Source organism: Oncorhynchus kisutch, linkage group LG13, assembly GCF_002021735.2.
Source record: "Oncorhynchus kisutch isolate 150728-3 linkage group LG13, Okis_V2, whole genome shotgun sequence".
Taxonomy (NCBI): Eukaryota; Metazoa; Chordata; class Actinopteri; order Salmoniformes; family Salmonidae; genus Oncorhynchus; species Oncorhynchus kisutch.
This window is the reverse complement of record NC_034186.2, coordinates 9,815,818-9,838,841: the sequence shown is the minus strand read 5'-3', so window position 1 is coordinate 9,838,841 and position 23,024 is coordinate 9,815,818. Positions and strand designations below refer to the sequence as shown.

At 41.0% G+C, this 23,024-nt stretch overlaps 2 protein-coding genes across 8 annotated transcripts in view; one reads left to right on the top strand and one right to left on the bottom strand.

Moving 5' to 3' along the window:
- LOC116353039 (complement factor H-related protein 2-like) overlaps positions 1-23,024 on the bottom strand; it is a 142,515-nt gene that overhangs the window by 60,254 nt on the left and 59,237 nt on the right. The window lies entirely within an intron of this gene.
- The window catches only part of LOC109902885 (complement factor H), a 181,300-nt gene that overhangs the window by 140,311 nt on the left and 17,965 nt on the right, over positions 1-23,024 (top strand). For 5 of the 7 annotated variants that reach the window (XR_004202323.1, XM_031785546.1, XM_031785541.1 and 2 more), the window contains exons 2-3: positions 2,115-2,258; positions 6,555-6,728. Coding sequence is in view for 6 of the 7 variants with exons in the window: in XM_031785546.1 (XP_031641406.1) it covers positions 2,115-2,258; positions 6,555-6,728 (318 nt within the window). In the remaining variant the exon portion in view is untranslated. Of the gene's footprint in view, positions 1-2,114; positions 2,259-6,554; positions 6,729-12,098; positions 12,273-12,397; positions 12,602-12,879; positions 12,920-14,054; positions 14,668-23,024 lie in introns of those variants that run through there. The other 2 variants (XM_031785540.1, XM_031785539.1) reach the window with 2 other exon arrangements.

Below are 23,024 nucleotides of genomic sequence, written 5' to 3'. Positions count from 1 at the left end.
CTACTATACTAAACACAATCCCATAAAACTACAAAAACCCTAGACAAAACAAACCACATAAATCACCCATGTCACACCCTGGCCTGACCAAAATAATAAAGAGAACACAGAATACTAAGACCAGGGCGTGACACATATCTAGGATAACCAAAGTTCCAAACGCTGGGCCTAATATAGTGTATAAAAGGTCATAAAAACAAGTTTTGTAGTGATTCATATGTTGATGATGTAAAGAATATTTGCTGGTCTGTGGTGTGTAATGAGGAGCACGTAAAAAATAAAGGAGAGCTGCACAATCGAGGATCTCAGATGCAAAAATATTTATGTCCAACGTTTCGTCAGACAAGCTGTCTTCATCATACCCTGATGGACATATACCCTGATGAAGACAGCTTGTCTGTCAAAACATTGGACATAAATATTTTTGCATCTGTTCTCCTAGAGGGTGCGGCTCTCCTTTTGAAGTGTTCCACTCCGCTAGCCAGCACCTAGCTGCACTTGATGCATTTATGTAACTACTTATTCCAGTTAGTAATAAGCATGCACCCATTAAGAAAATGACTGTAAAAACGGTTACATCCCCTTGGATTGATGAGGAATTTTAAAAAAGTATGTTTGAGAGGGATGAGGCAAAAGGTTTGGCAAATAAGTCTGGCTGCACAACCGATTGGCATACGTACTGCAAATTAAGAGATCATGTGACTAAAATAAAAATAAAAAACTACACAATGAAACAAATATATAAAGAATGATAGTAAAGCGTTATGGAGCACCTTAAATGACATTTTTGGGAAAAAAGCCAACTCGGCTCCTTCATTCATTGAATCAGATGGCTCATTCATCACAAAGCACACTGATATTGAAACCTACTTTAATGACCTTTTCATTGGCAAGGAAAAGCAAACTTAGTAATGACATACCAGCAACAAACACTGGCACTACACATTCAAGTAGATCGGACCAAAAGTACAAGAATTGTACTTTTGAATTTCGTAAAGTCAGTGTGGAAGAGGTGAAAAAATTATTTTTGTCTATCGACAGTGACAAGCCACCGGGGTCTGACAATCTGGATGGAAAATTACTGAGGATAATAGCAGATGATATTGCCACATCTTCAATTTAAGCCTACTAGAGAGCGTGTGCCCTCAGGCCTGGAGGGAAGCTAAAGTAATCCCGCTACCCAAGAATATTAAAGCCCCCTTTACTGGCTCAAATAGCTGACCAATCAGCCTGTTACCAACCCTTAATAAACTTCTGGAAATAATTGTGTTTGACCAGATACAAACCTCGTCCACAGGCTATTGCACACATATAAGCCTGGGATATCAACCACTCAAAGTTGGCCTTAGTGGGAGTGACCATAGAATTGTATGGGAATGACCTTACTGAATAAAGTATTTGTTATCATGTCCTTTGACAGCAAAAATTTAACACAGCCACAAAGTCATAAACTCCGCCCAGTTCCACAATTTCCCTTCTTCGAGTTTCAGTTTAAACCTAATACTAACCTTTACCACACTACTCACCTTATGCCTAACCCTAACCAATTTTGACTTTGTGGTTTTGCTATCTAGTGGAAACCATTCCCCTAGCCTCAAGAGAGAGAAAAAAACAACAAGCCCTAATTTCCAACTAGCTAATTATCAAAGGACAGAGCTAGTTAATGGCTTCACACAGATGAATAAAGACTACACACTTATAATCTTTGGTCGATTGTGGGGAAAACTATCCCAATAAGAGTTACAAACACAATCTCTTTACTGCCAAGACGTCTGACCGACTAATGCACAAGACACATGGGGGAAGTTCTTGTAGAGATGATTGGTTGGTAGATTAAGCCAATGAGTAATGCACTGGGAGATTATTTTATCATATTTGACATAGTGGGTTATGTCACATTGGACATTGGTGATTATTTCACACAGTTATGTCCCATTTATGAACCATTTATAAAGCATGACATACTGTTGTAGATGATTTGTAATACATTTATGTAGTGCTGATGAACGCATCATGAAGGCTTTATAAACTGAATGTCATTTGAAGCGGGACCATCTCAGTCAATGTAGTTAGTTGCACTTTGATAGTTCAAACATGCTGTGCTTCATCTGCAGAGTACTGTGGTAAGCCTGAGGGTGAAGGGAGGAGAATGCTGCCGATTCCTGATCGAGAACGTTATGAAAATGGGGACCAAGTGGAGTATGGATGTCTTGCAACTTGTAAGAACGGAGAGTGGGATAAGACCATCAAGGGCAAAGGTCAGTTTAAAAGGGAAATCTGCAGTTGCTACACCCATTGTTGGACTTCTAAATGAATTACATGTACCAAATGATTCTTGAAGAACATAACTTATAAATGACTCCTGAGCTCAGTTCAACTGTCGAACCTCATCATAACCCAAAATATAAGATTGTTTTACTCCTTTGTTTGTAAACAAAGTAAATGTAAACAAACACTATATAGCCTCAATAGATGGTTCAAAGTATAATGTTGATATCATGGATGGTCTATCCTTGTATCCATAGCTATGTCTATGAATTTGAGAGTGGAAACATTTCATCCCTCAGCTTTTAACCAAAACAGGGGTGGGGATGCTCTTTCTTCTTGTGTGTTTAATGTCTATGGCATTACTATAGTACTGTAAACATTGAAGTGCTTATTGCGTTTACTACATTTCAGGGCTTGACATGAACTTTATTACCCACTTGTCCTTTGGAAAAGTAAGACAGATTTTTGACTTGTGTGAAAGCTCAAGTCCAAATTGTGTTGTATGATGCAAGAAGACACTTTACAAAATGAAATACATTAGTATCATTATTATTACCATACAGAGAATGAGACAAAAATGTAGAATACCATCTGTCTAGAGCTGGGTAATATTATTGTTGTTGTTATTGATGTTGTTGCTAGATAGCAATGTAATTGATCGAACAGTGAATGTAATGTCCAACAAAAACTGTCCGTTGGTAGACCTATATAGAGTATATATTCACTACAAACAGCACGCTCCACTCCGTTCCACTTGTGCATCATCTCAATTACATTCTGAATTGGTCCACTCACACAGACAGCATCGTGAAGAAGGCGCAGCAGCGCCTCTTCAACCTCAGGAGGCTGAAGAAATTCGGCTTGTCACCAAAAGCACTCACAAACTTCTACAGATGCACAATCGAGAGCATCCTGGCGGGCTGTATCACCGCCTGGTATGGCAACTGCACCGCCCTCAACCGTAAGGCTCTCCAGAGGGTAGTGAGGTCTGCACAACGCATCACCGGGGGCAAACTACCTGCCCTCCAGGACACCTACACCACCCGATGCTACAGGAAGGCCATAAAGATCATCAAGGACATCAACCACCCGAGCCACTGCCTGTTCACCCCGCTGTCATCCAGAAGGCGAGGTCAGTACAGGTGCATCAAAGCTGGGACCGAGAGACTGAAAAACAGCTTCTATCTCAAGGCCATCAGACTGTTAAACAGCCACCACTAACATTGAGTGGCTGCTGCCAACACACTGTCAATGACACTGACTCAACTCCAGCCACTTTAATAATGGGAATTGATGGGAAATGATGTAAATATATCACTAGCCACTTTAAACAATGCTACCTTATATAATGTTACTTACCCTACATTATTCATCCCATATGCATACGTATATACTGGACTCTATATCATCGACTGCATCCTTATGTAATACATGTATCACTAGCCACTTTAACTATGCCACTTTGTTTACATACTCATCTCATATGTTATACTGTACTCGATATCATCTACTGTATCTTGCCTATGCTGCTCTGTACCATCACTCATTCATATATCCTTATGTACATATTCCTTATCCCCTTACACTGTGTATAAGACAGTATTTTTTTAAATTTTTTTAATTGTTAGTTAGATTACTTGTTCGTTATTACTGCATTGTCGGAACTAGAAGCACAAGCATTTCGCTACACTCGCATTAACATCTGCTAACCATGTGTATGTGACAAATAAAATTTGATTTGATTTGATTTGATGTGATTCTCTGTTTGTAAAGTGGTAGCATTTCCTTATTATTTAATGTTGAGAATATGTGCTAAACTCACAGAAAGCTGGAACTCCACTCTCTTTAAAAATAATTGTTTAAAAAACAGCTTTTCCCTCAATTACATATTGAATGTTGCTCTCTCTCCTGGAGCAACATCCCCCTTGACGTTTCATGCCCGTAAGAAACCTATTTGCAGACAAAATAATTGCTAAAACTGAGCAAATAACTCACTAAGTACACTACAGTGCATTTGGAAAGTATTCATAGCCGTAGAAGTTTTCCACATTTTGTTACGTTACAGCCTTATTCTAAAATGGTTTAAATAAACAAATCTACACGCAATACCGCACAATGCCAAAGTGATAAGAGATTTCTGGAAATTTGGGAACATTTGTTTAAAACAAAAAACATAAATACCTTACTTACATATGAGACTCAAAATCCTTTTTCCATTGATCATCCTTGAGATGTTTCAACAACTTGATTGGAGTCCACCTGTGGTAAATTACATTTATTGTACATGATTTGGAAAGGCACACACCTTTCTAAATAAGGTCCCACTGTTGACAGTGCATGTCAGAGCAAAAACCAAGACATGTGTGTCCGTAGAGATCTGAGACAGGATTGTGTCGAGGCACAGATCTTGGGAAGGGTATCAAAAAATGTCTCGAACATTGAAGCTCCCCAAGAATACAGTAGCCTCCACATTATTAAGTGGGAGAAGTTTGGAAAGACCAAGACTCTTCTTAGAGCTGGCCGCCCGGCCAAACTGAGTAATCGGGGGAGAAGGGCCTTGGTCGGGGAGGTGACCAAGAACCCGATGGTCAGTCTGACAGAGCTCCAAAGTTCATCTGTGGAGATGGGAGAACCTTCCAGAAGGACAAGGCACCTAAAGGACTTTCAGACCATGAGAGACAAGATTCTGTGGTCTGATGAAACCAAGACTGAACTCTTTGGACTGAATACCAAGCGTCACATCTTGAGGAAACCTGGCACTATCCCTACGGTGAAGCCTAGGACGGCAGCATCAAGCTGTGGGGGATGTTTTTCAGCGGGAGGGACTGGGAAACTAGTCAGGATCGAAGTAAAGAAGGAGAAACCAGGCCTCCCGGGTGGCGCAGTGGTTAAGGGCACTGTACTGCAGCGCCAGCTGTGCCACCAGAGACTCTGGGTTCGCGCCCAGGCTCTGTCGTAACCGGTTGTAACCGGCCGTGACCGGGAGGTCCGTGGGGCATTGCACAATTGGCCTAGCGTCGTCTGGGTTAGGGAGGGTTTGGCCGGTAGGGAAATCCTTGTCTCATTGTGCACCAGCGACTCCTGTGGTGGGCCGGGCGCAGTGCGCGCTAACCAAGGTTGCCAGGTACACGGTGTTTCCTCCGACACATTGGTGCGGCTGGCTTCCGGGTTGGATGGCGCTGTGTTAAGAAGCAGTGCGGCTTGGTTGGGTTGTTTATCGGAGGACGCATGACTTTCAACCTTCGTCTCTCCCGTACGGGAGTTGTAGCGATGAGACAAGATAGTACCTACTAAAACAATTGAAAACCACGAAATTGGGGAGAAAAAGGGGTAAAAAAAAAGGGAAAAAAAGAAAAAAAAGAAGGAGAGACCTGAAAATAGCTGTGCAGCGACAAGAAGAATGGGAGAAACTCCCCAAATACAGGTGGGCCAAATACAAATACAAGCTTGTAGCGTCATACCCAAGAAAACTCAATGCTGTAATTGCTGCCAGAGGCGCTTCTACAAAGTTCTGAGTAAAGGGTCTGAATAATAATGTAATTGTGATACTTATGTTTTTTTTCAAAAAATGTCTAAAAAACAGTTTTTGCTTTGTAATCATAGGGTGTAGATTGGGTGTAGATTGGGTGTAGATTGATGAGGGAAAAAACAATACATTTTAGAATAAGGCTGTAACTTAACAAAATATGGAAAAAGTCAAGGGGTTTGAATACTTTCCGAATATAGTGAAAAACTGCTCGTGGCTCTCAATGCAATACAATCATTATATTCTGATGTGCTTTATTTTTATTTGAACTTTTTTTTAACTAGGTAAGAACAAATTCTTATTTTCAATGACTGCCAAGGAACAGTGGGTTTACTGCCTTGTTCAGGGGCAGAACGACTGATTTTTACCGTGTCAGCTCGGGGATTCAATCTTGCAACCTTTCGGTTACTAGTCCAACGCTCTACCCACTAGGCTATGCTGCCGCCCCAAATTGTGAGAACAGTGCGCAACACATCACATCCGGAGGACACTTTGATTCAATTCTGATCTGAGTAATTGTTTGATGTTATTATTTTCATTTTTTTACTTCCATTCGAACAACTTAAGTCTATATTTTGCTTGCCCGACTATTTTGATTTTCACTTGTCATGTACAAGCTTTAATGTCGAACCTTGCAATTGGATTGATATTTCCACACAGAGTAACACGTTACACTGTTTTTACAAGATGTGGTGGAAATGGAGGAGCCAAAAGAGTGTATGGAGGAGGGTATTTGTCCATGTCTGTGCTTCACTTGCAGATTACTGTAGTAAACCCGAGGGTGCAGACACCAGAATGCTGCTGATTCCTGACCGAGAGAGATATGAAAATGGGGACAAAATAGATTATGGATGCCTTAGCGGCCCAAACACAGGCTCAAGAGGAAAAGCAACTTGCAAGAACGGAGAGTGGAGTAAGACAATCGAGTGCCAAGGTAAGTCTGTAGGACTGTATTTTAAAGTACAGAAAGTACCAGGTATTTACATGAACATATAGTAATTAGACAATTATTAGCTATAAATAATTGATTAATTTGAACCCATACCACTGGGTACCGTTATCTTGGTACAAGATAGTTACCAGGAAAAAAATCTTCACATTTAAAAATGAATCAGGCAAGTCAGTTAAGAACAAATTGTTATTTAAAATGATGGCCTACCGGGGAACAGTGGGTTAACTGCCTTGTTCAGGGGCAGAATGACAGATTGTTTACTTGTCAGCTCTGGGATTCGATCCAGCAACCTTTCAGTTACTGCCCCAACGCGCTAACCACTAGGCTATCTGCCGCCCCAATTATGTTTCAGTCCCATAAAATAATGTAACGGTAAGTCAAGGGGGGCAAAGTATGACCCCGGGCCACATCCCTCTCCCGGGCCCTTTAATTACATTTAAAAAAATACATTTTTTATTCCTTTTGTCTCCCCAATTTCATGGTATCCAATTGGTAGTTATAGTCTTGTCCCATCGTTGCAACTCCCGTACAGACTCGGGAAAGACAAAGGTCGAGAGCCGCGCGTCCTCCGAAACACAACCCAGTCAAGCCGCACTGCTTCTTGACACAATGTCCACTTAACCCGGAAGCCAGCTGCACCAATGTGTCGGAAGAAACACTGTACACCTGGCCATACTGTGTCAGGTGTACAGGAGTCGCTAGAGCTAGATGGATCTCGGCATAACAAGTCACTAGAGCGAAATGGATCTCGGCATGCCAAACCCTCTCCTATCCCGGACGATGCTGGGCCAATTGTGCGATGCCTGATGGGTCTCCCAGACACTGCCAGTTGTGACACCTGGCCACACTGTGTCAGCGTGCAATTGTACAACGTCGACGTGCAGGGATACGAGGCAATTGAGGTAGTTATGTCCACGTAGGAAGGGGTAAAGTGACTAGGCAAAAGGAGAGATAATACACAGAAGCATCAGTATACTGTAGGTAGGGGTAAAGTGACTAGGCAACAGGATTGATAATACACAATAACAGCAGTATACTGTAGGTAGAGGTAAAGTGACTAGGCAACAGGATTGATAATACACAATAACAGCAGTATACTGTAGGTAGGGGTAAAGTGACTAGGCAACATGATTGATAATACACAATAACAGCAGTATACTGTAGGTAGAGGTAAAGTGACTAGGCAACAGGATTGATAATACACAATAACAGCAGTATACTGTAGGTAGGGGTAAAGTGACTAGGCAACAGGATTGACAATATACAATAACTGTCACGAACCCCGCTTCCTGAGTCTGTGTTTGCCTGTGTTTCTGTCCTGGAGTGTGTTTCCGGTGTCCTGGAACGCACCCTGTCTGGTTGCCGGGCAGATTAGCTTGTTGGGAGATCGATGTTCACCCGCACCTGTATCCCATCAGTAATCTGCACACCTGTCCTGATCATCACCTCTCCCCTTCAAAAGCTCTGACCTGACATCCATTCCCTGCCGGATCGTTAGCCATGAACAGTATGTTGTGCCATAGTATCAGCCTCAAGTTGGATAGAATTTGTTTTGTTGTTTTGTACGTCTTGCTTGCCTTCAACTTACCTCCGTTTGTTCTGTCTTCAGTTACTCACCCGGATCATTTACCCCATTCCCGCCTGGTCATCGGAGGATTCCGCTTCCCCATTGGATCCACCTATTTACTCCCATCAACTCACCACCGCTGCCCGCTACGCCACTTGGATGTATCTACCCACTCACATTCACTTGTAAATAAATACTCACCTTCTTCCTACTCTCCTTGTCCTGGTCTGCTTCTGGGTTCGATTTTGAAGAAACGTGACAATAACAGCAGTATACTGTAGGTAGGGGTAAAGTGACTAGGCAACAGGATTGACAATATACAATAACAGCAGTATACTGTAGGTAGAGGTAAAGTGACTAGGCAAAAGGAGAGATAATACACAGAAGCATCAGTATACTGTACGTAGGGGTAAAGTGAGTAGGCAACAGGATTGATAATACACAATAACAGCAGTATACTGTAGGTAGAGGTAAAGTGACTAGGCAACATGATTGATAATACACAATAACAGCAGTATACTGTAGGTAGGGGTAAAGTGACTAGGCAACAGGATTGATAATACACAATAACAGCAGTATACTGTAGGTAGGGGTAAAGTGACTAGGCAACAGGATTGACAATATACAATAACAGCAGTATACTGTAGGTAGGGGTAAAGTGACTAGGCAACAGGATTGATAATACACAATAACAGCAGTATACTGTAGGTAGAGGTAAAGTGACTAGGCAACAGGATTGACAATATACAATAACAGCAGTATACTGTAGGTAGAGGTAAAGTGACTAGGCAAAAGGAGAGATAATACACAGAAGCATCAGTATACTGTACGTAGGGGTAAAGTGACTAGGCAACAGGATTGATAATACACAATAACAGCAGTATACTGTAGGTAGGGGTAAAGTGACTAGGCAACAGGAGAGATAATACACAGAAGCATCAGTATACTGTAGGTAGGGGTAAAGTGACTAGGCAACATGATTGATAATACACAGAAGCAGCAGTGTATGTGTGAAAGTGTGTGTTATCACTTGAACTTGCGGTAGCAGAGAGAACAGTCTATGGCTTGGGTGGCTGGAGACTTTGACACATTTTTGGACCTTCCTCTCTGATGTACAGGGCCATACTCACCACCCTCTGTAGCGCCTTGCTGTTGGGTGCCATGCAGTTTCCGCACCAAGCGGTGATGCAGTCAGTCAAGATGCTCTGAACGGTGCAGCTGTTAAACTTTTTGAGGATCTCATGCCAAATCCTTTCCTGTAGTTCACAATAAGCTTGTTTGTCTTGCTCACATTGAGGTGGAGGTTGTTGTCCTGGCACCACACTGCCAGGTCTCTGACCTCCTCCCTATAGGCTGTCTCATCATCATCGGTGATCAGGCCTACCATCATGTGTCGTCACCAAACTTAATGATGGTGTTGGAGTTATGCGTGGCCACACAGTCTTGCGTGAATAGGGAGTACATGAGGGGACTAAGCACGCACCCGAGGGGCCCCTTGTTGAGGGTCAGTGTGGCGGATGTGTTATTGCCTACCCTTACAACCTGGGGGCGGCCCCTCTCCGGAAGTCCAGGATCCAGTTGCAGAGGGAGGTGTTCAGTCCCAGTGACCTTAGCGTAGAGATGAGCTTGGAGGGCACTATGTTGTTGAACGCTGAGCTGTAGTCAATGAACAGAATTCTCACACAGGTGTTCCTTTTGTCCAGGTGGGAAAGGGCAATCATCTGTTGATCTGTTGGGGTGGTATTTCGAATTAGAGTATGTCCAGGGTTTCTGAGATGATGGTGTTCATGTGAGCCATGATCAGCCTTTCAAAGCATTTCATGGCTACAAATGTGTGCGTTACGAGACGGTAGTCATTTAGGCAGGTTACCTTGGCGTTCTTGGGCACAGTGGTCTGCTTGAAACCAGAAGTATGTGGACAACTGCTCGTCAAACATCACATTCCAAAATCGTTAAATGTCACGCCATGATCTGTTTCACATGTCCTTGTGCTTGTCTCCACCCCCTCCAGGTGTCACTCATGTGACACCTCTGTGCCAGTTCATCTTGTTTGCCAAGTCAACCAGCGTTTATCTCCTAGCTCCTATTTTTTCCTTAGTCTCTGTTTTTTCCAAGTCCTCCTGGTTTTGACCCTTGTCTGTCCTGACACCAAACCTGCCTGCCTGACCATTCTTCCTGCCCCGACCTCGAGCCTGCCTAACGCCTTGTACTGTTTGGAGTCGGACATGGTTACTGAACCCCTGCCTGTCTTGACCTCGAGACTGTCTAACGCCCTGTACTCTTTGAACTCTGACCTGGTTTATGAACTCTCGCCTGTACCCGATCTGCCTTTTGCCTACCCCTTGGGTTATAATAAATATTAGAGCTCAACCATCTGCCTCCTGTGTCTGCTTATGGGTCTCGACTTGTGCCCTTATATTAATATGGTGTTGGTCCCCCCTTTGCTGCTACAACAGCCTCCACTCTTCTGGGAAGGTTTTCCACTAGATGTTGGAAAATTGCTGCAGGGTATTGCTTCCATTCAGCCACGAGAGCATTAATGAGGTCAGGCACTGATGTTGGGCGATTAGGTCTGGCTCGCAATCGGTATTCTCTGATTGAGAACCATACTTCGGTAGCCCTTTTTTCCACCTGTCTTTGTGGGAAGTTGACTTTGTTTAGGGCACATAGCCTTTAGCTTCACGGTTTGTTTCTGTAGTGTTTGTTTTGTTCGGCGTCATTTTTATTAATAAAAGAAAATGTACGTTCACCGCGCTGCACCTTGGTCCTCTTCTTACAACAGCCGTGACAGGTATTGTATTGTCATGGTACTGTATTAACATGGTATTGTATTATCATGCTACTGTATCATGGTACTGTATTATGTTACTGAATCATGGTACTGTATTAACATGGTACTGTATTAACATGGTATTGTATTATCATGCTACTGTATCATGGTACTGTATTATGTTACTGTATCATGGTACTGTATTATCATGGTATTGTATTATCATGGTACTGTATTATCATGCTACTGTATAATGGGACTGTATTAACATGTTACTGTATTAACATGGTATTGTATTATCATGCTACTGTATCATGGTACTGTATTATGTTACTGTATCAAGGTACTGTATTATCATGGTATTGTATTATCATGGTACTGTATTATCATGCTACTGTATCATGGTACTGTATTAACATGGTACTGTATTAACATGGTATTGTATTATCGTGCTACTGTATCATGGTACTGTATCATGGTACTGTATTATCATGGTACTGTATTAACATGGTATTGTATTATCATGGTACTGTATCATGGTACTGTATTATGTTACTGTATCATGGTATTGTATTATCATGGTACTGTATTATGTTACTGTATCATGGTACTGTATTATGTTACTGAATCATGGTACTGTATTAACATGGTACTGTATTATCATGGTACTGTATTATCATGGTACTGTATCATGGTACTGTATTATGTTACTGTATCATGGTATTGTATTATCATGGTACTGTATTATGTTACTGTATCATGGTACTGTATTATCATGGTACTGTATCATGGTACTGTATTATGTTACTGTATCATGGTATTGTATTATCATGGTATTGTATCATGGTATTGTTTCATGGTACTGTATCATGGTACTGTATTATGTTACTGTATCATGGTATTGTATTATCATGGTATTGTATCATGTTACTGTATCATGGTATTTTATTATCATGGTAGCGTATCATTGTAATGTATTTTCATGGTACGGTATTATGATCCCTGTTTAATCTAGCAAGCTGTCCTGATCCTCCTCCCATTACTAATGGAGATTTCACCAAGGAAAAGAGAGATGTTGAAGGTGTAATTACAGAGGTGTCCTACCAATGCAGCAGACAGTTTACACTGAGTTCCACAGGCAGCATCAGATGTCTGAATGGAAAATGGCAGAGTCCTCCAAAGTGTTTACGTATGTACATTATTTTCAACTGGTCTGAACATGGTGTTATATCTACATGTCAAGTGTATATAAATGTATGAATATGTACTGCACACTAAGTTAATGAAAAAATTACTGGGTTTCATTTCCATCAGGGTCTTGTGAGATTTCCACTTTTGATGCAGAGTACAATCTACAGAATTTACCCAAGAAAGATAAGATTGCGCACAGTGAAAAAAAGACTCTTCATTGCAAAGAGGGATATTACCATCAATACAAGAGATTTCGACCAAATATAGAAGAAATTGAGGTGAAGTGTGATGATGGAGAGTTACAGTATGGAGAACACATACCTATATGTAAGTTCATGTCATGTAAAGGAACACCCATCAGTGTAAGATAGTCATTCTCTCAACATTAAGAGTTTAACATCATCTAATATATGGAATGCATAAGTCCAGGATGCCCTGTGAGCTATCTACTGTAGATTAATACAATAGAAATGGATAGTATTTTCTCATTTTGATCTAAACCTTTTTTTATGAAAATCAATCCACCTGTTTGATCATATTCAATGAGGCCACTATGTGTAACCTTCTGACTGTATAACCAAAATCATTTGTTCTTTGCTTTTTAGGTAGCCATCGTTATTCATAGGTAGATGATGAACATAATGGGTAAGTTAAATTAACCAGGAGAATGGCATGTCTTATAATCACACAAACCTGTAGTAGGAGTGAAGGCAGAGCAAATGTCTGAAGTCATGTATTATAAACAGTACTATGAACAGTATTATACACAGCATTATAAACAGTATTATGAACAGCATGTTTTGGCTTATCAGTGAAGCATAACAGAAACATGTTGGAGTATAACATCACATCAAGCAGGAATCATATATCTAATCATTGACACACAGATAAAAGGTCACATGGTTTAACACTGTCTAATATCCACTATAATAGTAGTGGTCAGCAGAATAACTCCACAGACTCTGATCTATAATAGTAGTGATCAGCAGAATTACTCCACAGACTCTGATCTATAATAGTAGTGATCAGCCAGATTGCTCCACAGACTCTGATCTATAATAGTAGTGATCAGCCAGATTACTCCACAGACTCTGATCTATAATAGTAATGATCAGCCAGATTACTCCACAGACTCTGATCTATAATAGTAATGGTCAGCCTGATTGCTCCACAGACTCTGATCTATAATAGTAGTGATCAGCCAGATTACTCCACAGACTCTGATCTATAATAGTAATGATCAGCCTGATTGCTCCACAGACTCTGATCTATAATAGTAGTGGTCAGCAGAATTACTCCACAGACTCTGATCTATAATAGTAGTGATCAGCCGGATTGCTCCACAGAATCTGATCTATAACAGTAGTGGTCAGCAGAATTACTCCACAGACTGATCTATAACAGTAGTGGTCAGCAGAATTACTCCACAGACTCTGATCTATAATAGTATTGGTCAGCAGAATTACTCCACAGACTCTGATCTATAATAGTAGTGGTCAGCAGAATTACTCCACAGACTCTGATCTATAATAGTAATGATCAGCCAGATTGCTCCACAGACTCTGATCTATAATAGTAGTGATTAGTACTACTATTATAATAGTATTACTCCTCAGATTCTCCTCTATAGTAGTCGTGATCAGCAGTATTACTCCTCAGATTCTCCTCTATAGTAGTCGTGATCAGCAGTATTACTCCTCAGATTCTCCTCTATAGTAGTCGTGATCAGCAGCATTACTCAACCGACTGATTATCTTGTCATGTGATTTCATTCCTACAGAGTCATGATGTTCCCTCCATCAATTTCAAGAATCCTTACAAAGCCACCTTTATATGCAAGGAGAAGACCCATTTGCTTTTGGTGTCTGTCGCTTGTTTAATTTAGAAGAAATATGAGCCATCCAGTAATGGAATACATGTGTCTTTTCAACATTTGACATTGTATCATCATTGAAACAAAATAACAGTATCTTTCAAACCATATCAGTCTCAGCTTCACTATAATAACAGTACAACTATCTAAAGCTAGACTAAAATGGTACATTTGTTATATTAGTACAAAGTGATGTGATTGTGTGAATATCCTTCTATCAAGTTTATAAATTGCCTGGCTGGGCTGATGAGACAGTGGATTGCGCAGTCAGTTGAAACAGAGTAAATAGGCATTTTAACATCATAGATTATGCCGGTGGTAGCTTGTGGAATAGGCACCGGCTGGAATGCGGTCTTAACCAATCAGCATTCAGGATTAGACCGACACGCTCTATAATGTGTGAATATTCTCCTGTATCTCCCAGCTGTGTGATTCATTACCTGAAGGTGTAATATAAGTGGACAACTGTTATGATTGTGATTGACCTTATCAAGACAATAAAGTTGTGGAAAAGAGATGACACGTTGTCTCCATGAGTCTTTACAAGTCTACAGTACAACAAAATAAGATTTACAGATGTTAATCTAACAAATGCACATTAAAGCTGACAAACTATTTCTCAGGTCAGTATCACTTGTCATTGATTGTTCTTGTAAAACAGTTGTCTCTTATCATGCACCTATAGCTACTAGAGTAGATCTTCTCCAGGGTCTCAGGACAGTATAAGTAAGGTCTCAGTTGGTCATGCTTTTATGTTTTACTTCTTGCCTCTGGCAATCTCAGTTTACTGGAAGTGATTACTGGAAACTGTCTTGGACAAACACATCCATATATAATTAATTGTACAACATGAATGTGTTTTTATTTACTCTTTAGTCTGGGAATTTCATCAAGTATTTTATACGATACTGAAGCCACCAGACAATATCTATTAAAATGTCCCTGTGGTGTTCCTTGCCATTTTCTCCTGAACATTAAGGCAGGAATATTGACCTTCAATTATATGCAAGCAAACATTTGATATAATGTTAATGTTTTGTTTAGTTCATAGGCTAATAATGGACAAACCCTTGCATGAGGGGCTGCCGAGTGGTGCAGCGGTCTAAGGCACTGAATCTCAGCGCTTGAGGCGGCACCCTGGTTCGATTCAAGGCTGTATCACAACCGACAGTGATAGGGAGTCGCACATAAGGCGGCGCACAATTGGCCCAGCGTCGTCCGGGTTTGCCCTGTGGAGGCGATCATTGTAAATAAAGATTTGTTCTTAAATGACGTGTTACGTACGCCTCTTGGAGGGAACGCAACACCCTGCTACAACTCAAGTCCCCGTGGAGTGAAAGAGGTATGTGATTGTAGGTGCGGGTAAGGATGACAGAGACTATATCCTTTTACAGGGAATTTATTTCCATAACATGGTAATGTGGGTAAAAGGGGCTGGGCGGAACCAAAGCAAAGAAAGTAAAAGTTTGAGTCCTCTCCTACCCACTACTTACCTAACCTTTCAGAACCTCCTGGCGCACCAACCAAAATACAGGGGCTGGTCCATCCAGGTCTTACCTAGTGTGCATAGACAGTAAATACTACAGGTTATGTATGCCCGCATGGTTCTTGCCTAAACACTCCCAAGGTGACGTCCCCCCCTGGGAACAAGTTAAACAGAATAATACAAACTTTGGGAACAATTTCAATAATCACAAACACAGTCCTATTGGCATACACATACCCTAGAAGTAGCGGCTACCAAATAGTGTCAACAGAACTGTCACTGGGCAACAACCAACACAAGACATCAAGGAAGCTCTCTCTTCCTGACAAAGGAACACTGGCTTTTATCCAGCTGGAGAAGGAGTTGGTAATTAAAAACAGCTGTTTCCCCTGATGAGAGGGAGGGGAGAGGGTTCAGAGCTCCAATCATCGATGGGGCCGACCAATCAGCTGCTTAGAATCCAGGAAGCCATTTCCTGAAATACACACATGCAAACACATACAAACCCCAAAAAACACAGAAACTGCGGAACTTGCCTCGTAAAAAAAAAATCTGATATGGGGATGTGCTACTGAAATCAACAAGTAGCGGGAAACAACACAATCTCAGGATGCAAAAATAGAATGTTTATTGGTATGTGAATTTTTTAAAATCAAGTAAGGTTAAAATGCCATGATCTTATACTCGTTTCAGGTCTTCATTCAATAGAATTAGATGAACACTTTTCCACAATGCATTGGAAGGCCCTAGTTCTCTTCAAGTAGCCAAATAACAAAACTAAGCTACTTAATTCAAATCAAAATCAAATCAAATTGTATTAGTCACTTGCGCCAAATAAAACAGGTGAAATGTTACCTTACAGTGAAATGCTTACTTCCGAGCCCCTTAACGACAGTGCAGTTTAAAAAAATACTGATAAGAATAAGAGATTCTAAGAGATAAGAGATGAAAAGTAATTAAAGAGGAGAACTGTCTATGACTAGTGTGGCTGGAGTCTTTGCCAATTTTCAGGGCCTTCCTCAGACACCGCCTGGTATAGAGGTCCTGGATGGCAGGAAGCTTGGCCCCAGTGATGTACTGGGCCGTTTGCACTACACTCCGTCGTGCCTTGCGGTCGGAGACCAAGCAGTTGCCATACCAGGCAGTGATGCAACCAGTCAGGAGGCTCTCGATGGTGCAGCTGTAGAACTTTTTGAGGATCTTGAGGAATTTCAAAAGATTCAAAAATGTAGAACCAGGAACAGATATAGCCCTTAGTTCACTCCAGACCTGACTGCCCTTAACCAACACAAAAACATCCTGTGGCGTACAACTTTAGCATCGAGTAGCCCCCGCGATATGTAACTTTTCAGGGAAGTTAGGAACCAATATACACAGGCAGTTAGGAAAGCAAAGGATAGCTTTTTCAAACAGAAATTTGCATCCTGTAGCTCTAACTCAAAAAAAGATCTAGGACATTGTAAAGTTCATGGAGAATAAGAGCACCTCCTCCCAGTTACCCTCTGCACTGAGGCTAGGAAACACTGTCACCACCGATAAATCCACGATAATTGAGAATTTCAATAAGCATTTTTCTACGGCTGGCCATGCTTTCCATCTGGCTACCCCCACCCCGGTCAACAGCCCTGCACCCCCCCACAGCAACTTGCCCAAGCCTCCCCATTTCTCCTTCACCCAAATCCAGATAGCTGATGTTCTGAAAGAGCTGCAAAATCTGGACCCCTACAAATCAGCTGGGCTAGACAATCTGGACCCTCTCTTTCTAAAATGATCCGCCGCAATTGTTGTAACCACTATTACTGGCCTGTTCAGCCTCTCTTTCGTATCGTCTGAGATCCCCACAGATTGGAAAGCTGCCGCAGTCATCCCCCTCTTCAAAGGGGGAGACAGTAAAGACCCAAACTGTTAAAGACCTGTATCTATCCTAGCCTGCCTTTCTAAGGTCTTTGAAATCCAAGTTAACAAACAGATCTCCGAACATTTCGAATCCCACCGTACCTTCTCCGCTATGCAATCTGGTTTCCGAGCTGGTCATTGGTGCACCTCGGCCACGCTCAAGGTCCTAAACAATATCATATTATTATTATGTTTGATGTCTTTACTAAAAATAATAAAGTAGTAGTCAAACATGTTAATATTTCAGTAAAAACACAGATTTATGTGCTGTATCTGTGTTGTAATGATATGTTTTTAGAGGATTGTGGGTAATTAAACATTTTGAGAAAATGTCATGCAAAGATGGATATTACCACAAAAAACAATGGCTTCAAAGGAATAGAATAAATTGAGATGGAATGTGTCTTTCATTCATAGTCATTCATAGTCTGGGTTTAAATGAGACTGTTTGTAGGTTGCTGGCTTTTTGCAAATTGCAACTAGCTACATTGTTTTATACCCTTTCAAATAGCTACAGTTTTATGCAACATGATTACATTGATAAAGCCAGTTGGTGTAAAACAGGAAATGTGATTATTTTGAGAAAAAAAAATGGATTAAAAAAATATATACCTGCAGTCCTGGAAAACAAATGAAGGTTCTGCCACCACAGTGACCTTTTTTATGACCTTCATTCTTTGAGCCCAAGGATGTCTGTGGGCCACTCTTGACGTTACAGGCTAGCTAGACTGTGCAACACCATGCAATATGATCTTTCTCCATAGTGATGAGTTGTGTCCCTGAGGCTACAGATGGACGGGAGGTTGTGAGTGGTCTGCCAGATGATGATGATGGTGTTATACAGTACGGTCATGAGCACCCACTCAGAGCAGGGTAGCAAAAAGTTGGCTAAATGGAAATGTATTGTAGGCCTATCAAACATGAAACAGAACTGTCTACATAGAACTATCAAACATGAAACAGAACTGTCTACATAGAACTATCAAACATGAAACAGAACTGTCTACATAGAACTATCAAACATGGAACAGAACTGTCTACATAGAACTATCAAACATGGAACAGAACTGTCTACATAGAACTATCAAACATGGAACAGAACTGTCTACATAGAACTATCAAACATGGAACAGAACTGTCTACATAGAACTATCAAACATGGAACAGAACTGTCTACAAGTTGCAATAAACGGTAGGAGAATGGAATTATGAAACGCTAGCAATTATTGTAGTATTAGATGGATTAGAGATTTACCACGTAGGGCCAATGCATTTTTTATTTAATTTCAATTTAATTTAACCTTTTAAAAAAAAAATAGGCAAGTCAGTTAAGAACAAATTCTTGTTTAGATTGATTGCCTACCAAAAGGCAAAAGGCCGCCTGCGGGGACGGGGGATTAAAAACATTCAAATATAAATACAGGACAGAACACACATCACGACAAGAGAGACAACACAACACTACATAAAGAGAGAACGAAGACAACAACATAGCAAGGAAGCAACACATGACAACACAGCATGGTGCAACACAACATGGTAGCAGCACAAAACATGGTGCAAACATTTTTGGGCACAGACAAAAGCACAAAGGGAAATAAGGTAAAGACCACAATACATCACCCAAAGCAGTCACAACTGTCATTAAGAGTGTCTGTGATTGAGTCTTTGAATGAAGATATTTAGATAAAACTGTCCAGTTTGTTGCAGCTTGTTCCAGTCGCTAGCTACAGTGAACTGAGAAGATGAGCGACCCAGGGATGTCTGTGCTTTTGGGACCTTTAACAGAATGTGATTGGCAGAACGGGTGTTGTATGTGGAGGATGAGGGCTGCAGTAGATATCTCAGATAGAGGGGAGTGAGGCCTAAGAGGGTTTTATAATAAGCATCAACCCGTTGGGTCTTGCGACGGGTATACAGAGATGACCAGTTTACAGAGGAGTATAGAGTGCAGTGATGTGTCCTATAAGGAGCATTGGTGGCAAATCTGATGGCCGAATGGTAAAGAACATCTAGCCACTCATTTAAACATGTCAAAGCAACAGTAAACATTTCAACAAGAGAAAAAAAACGCTCTCCACTGGCGGGAGTTTTGAGAGCGGATGTGAAGAGCCTCGCCACAGTAATAATTCATTTTCACAACAAATTACAAATACAAGCTTCATAAGCAAATTAGCATGTCAAGCAATTGTTACATACCAAAAGACCAGTAGGCCTATGCTAGTAATCAAGTCCCCATTGCTGGTGATCTTGTAATGTAACAGTTCATATTCTTGATCACCAAGCCATTTTTGGAGCTGCATATTCATTTATTATGGCAATCCTCTCTCCCTGCAGTTTGAGGTTTGCGCTGCACCTGATCCTATATCTGTACAGCATATCAGCGATCTGTTCGCTAGCTCACCCCACATATGTTGATTGACAGTTTGCTTGTCCAATCAGAGTGCCGAGTGTGCGTTTCACTAGCTAATCTGTTGCAGGTTATCTTTGCAAGGACGATGCTAAGGCTACTGTCTCTCTCTGTGTGTAGAGTAACCCACATAGGCTCTATGACACAAAGTGAGTGACAAAACATTACAAAACCTGGACAGATCATTTCAAGTCAAACACGAGTCTTGAGGCTCCAAGTCCAAATCAAGTCAAGTTATTTTATTTTCAATCAAGTGGAGTCTCAAATCATCAAATGTGTGACTCAAGTTAAACTCGAGTCCAAGTCATGTGACTTAAGTTCACAACTCTGATGATTAATAATGTGAATGTGTTTGGAGTTCTCCAAAACAACAGCATCATGAAGTATGGACACAGGCTACAGTTTGAGTGCAGCAACTCTAGACATGTTCTGAAGGGGGAATCAGAGGTCGTCTGCTCAACCAATGGACAGTGGAGTCACTCCTTTCCAATTTGTGACGATAAATTCTATTTGTATTGATTTAACACATTGGGAAATAATGCAACACAACCAAGTTATTTATTGTAGATTTAGATTTACAATTATCTCCAACTCACACACAAAATGAAGCAAAATAAAGCATTTCAGAAAGGGTAGGGAGGATTTCTGGACAGTTTGCTATTCTTGCTGGTTAATGAAAGCAGTTGGGTACATTTCATCACTAGTACTTTTATGACCTCACTCATGTCTTCCTAGAACCCAAGGATGTCTGTGGACCACCTCCACATCTCATTAACGGAGACACGATGGGCCGTACCAGAGAATGATACTGAAACACAGAATCATTTCATTATGACTGCAAGTCTTACTAAACCCTTAATAGACTTTCATCCTACAAGACGTGTCCTAGAGGGATCTGGATTGGAGAGATGACAAGCCTGAATTAATTATATCTCTGAAACAACGTTTGCCTGATTCATATCCAATCACTCGCTCACATCCCTATGCTATGTCCATGCTCACTCCCATTCACAGATCATGGTGGATTGTTAGGATCAATTTCCTTTCAAAGCCCCCCTGTGATCTCTGATGAGCCAGTGGAGATAATAAGGGCCTAGGGATTGGAGTGAGGGAGAAAATTGGAACGGGGCCCAACTGTAGTGCCACCTGATCTTCAGGACTTATTCACACACTGATTCTTGTACCATCTTCTCGTTTCAGAACCCGAGGCCCTTGTAACCGTATCCAGTTTGGGATGAACAGCTGATGAACACACAGAACATCCAATGAGCATATTAGACTGAAAATAAAAATACACTCCATTTACCACATGGGGATCATATCACTGTTTAGTGTGCTGCTCATAGTAGACTTGGCCAGGTAGTGTTGGTTTTCATCAGCAGTGTATACATGGGGTCATGAATTTGCCTCTTTGCCCATATTGATCTCAGCTTACGGAAAGTGATGACTACTGTCTTGTTGGACGAACATGTAAATGAATAACCTCTGTCAATAGTTTGCTCCAATTATTTGCAGATTCATGGTTCCATGATTGTCCAACATTAAATAAGTGCCTCTGGTTCATATTTACTCATCTACTCTTTAGTTCATTGTTATCTGGGAATATTATCACCAGGTATTTCTTACAATATTGAAGCAGCCAGACAATATCTATTAAAAATATTCCTGTGGTGTTCTTTGCCATTTATTTCAACTACATCATCGTCACTGAGTGAATCTTGAACATTAAGGCAGGAATATTGACTTTCAATTCTCATATGCAAGAAAACGTTGAATGTTTTGTTTAGTTGGTAAGGTAATATGGGCTAAACCTCACTGGTAGATGAGACTAGCTCTAAACTATCCTCAGCCACATGATTTAACCTCACTGGTAGATGAGACTAGCTCTAAACCTACAGTATGTATATTAGAATATTGTAGATATGTATGTATATTATTTAGCTAAATCAATAATTGCAACACTACTGGAAGAACAAGTATTGGATAATATAGTATAGTTTTAAATGTTGTACCTTTTTGGGGGGTTTGACAGGACAAAAAGACACAAACCAACAGACATTCCACAAATACACATGCATCCTTCCACCTACTCCCCTCCACAGGACCTTGGGTACATACAGTGTCAAAGTAGTGATTTTAAGCTGTCAAGAGTTGTATCCCAAATGTCAATATTGTCTGATTTTGCATGATGCAGTTGAGAGATCGACAGTTAAAGTTGAGCTATGTCTATGAATGAGGAAATTGCTGACGTGGCAGACTGTGTGGGGCCATCATAAGGCAACCATTCTCTTGGCTGCTGTTAGGCCAGCAAGCCAAATTCTTCTTTGCTTGTATATTAGGTTCAGTCATCATTAAGCAGAGGCACATTGGAAAGACAATATTATAGTATATACAGTATAGTTCAACATACTACAAATGTTTTATTTAATTGAACCTTTATTGAGCCAGGTAGGCCAGTTGAGAACAAGTTCTCCAACTTCAATTTGGAGTTCTCCAACTCCAATTTCCAACTGTGACCTGGCCAAGATAAAGCAAAGCAGTGCGACAAAAACAACAACACAGAGTTACACATAAACAAACGTACAGTCAATAGCACAATAGAAAATCTATGTACAGTGTATGCAAATGTAGAAGAGTAGGGAGGTAAGACAATAAATAGGCCATAGAGGCTAAATAATTACAATTTAGCATTAATACTGGAGAGATAGATGTGCAGATGATGATGTGCAAGTAGAGATACTGGGGTGCAAAAGAGCAAGAGGATAAATAATATGGGGGCGAGGTAGTTGGGTGTGCTATTTACAGATTGGCTGTGTACAGGTACAGTGATCGGTAAGCTGCTCTGACAGCTGATGCTTAAAGTTAGAGAGGGAGATATAAGACTCCAGCTTCAGTGATTATTGCAATTTGTTCCAGTCATTGGCAGCAGAATACTGGAAGGAAAGGCGGCCAAAGTAAGTGTTGGCTTTGGGGATGACCAGTGAAATATACCTGCTGGAGCGCGTGCTACTGGTGGGTGTTTGTAATGGTGACCAGTGAGCTGAGATAAGATGGGGCTTTACCTAGCAAAGACTTAGAGATGACC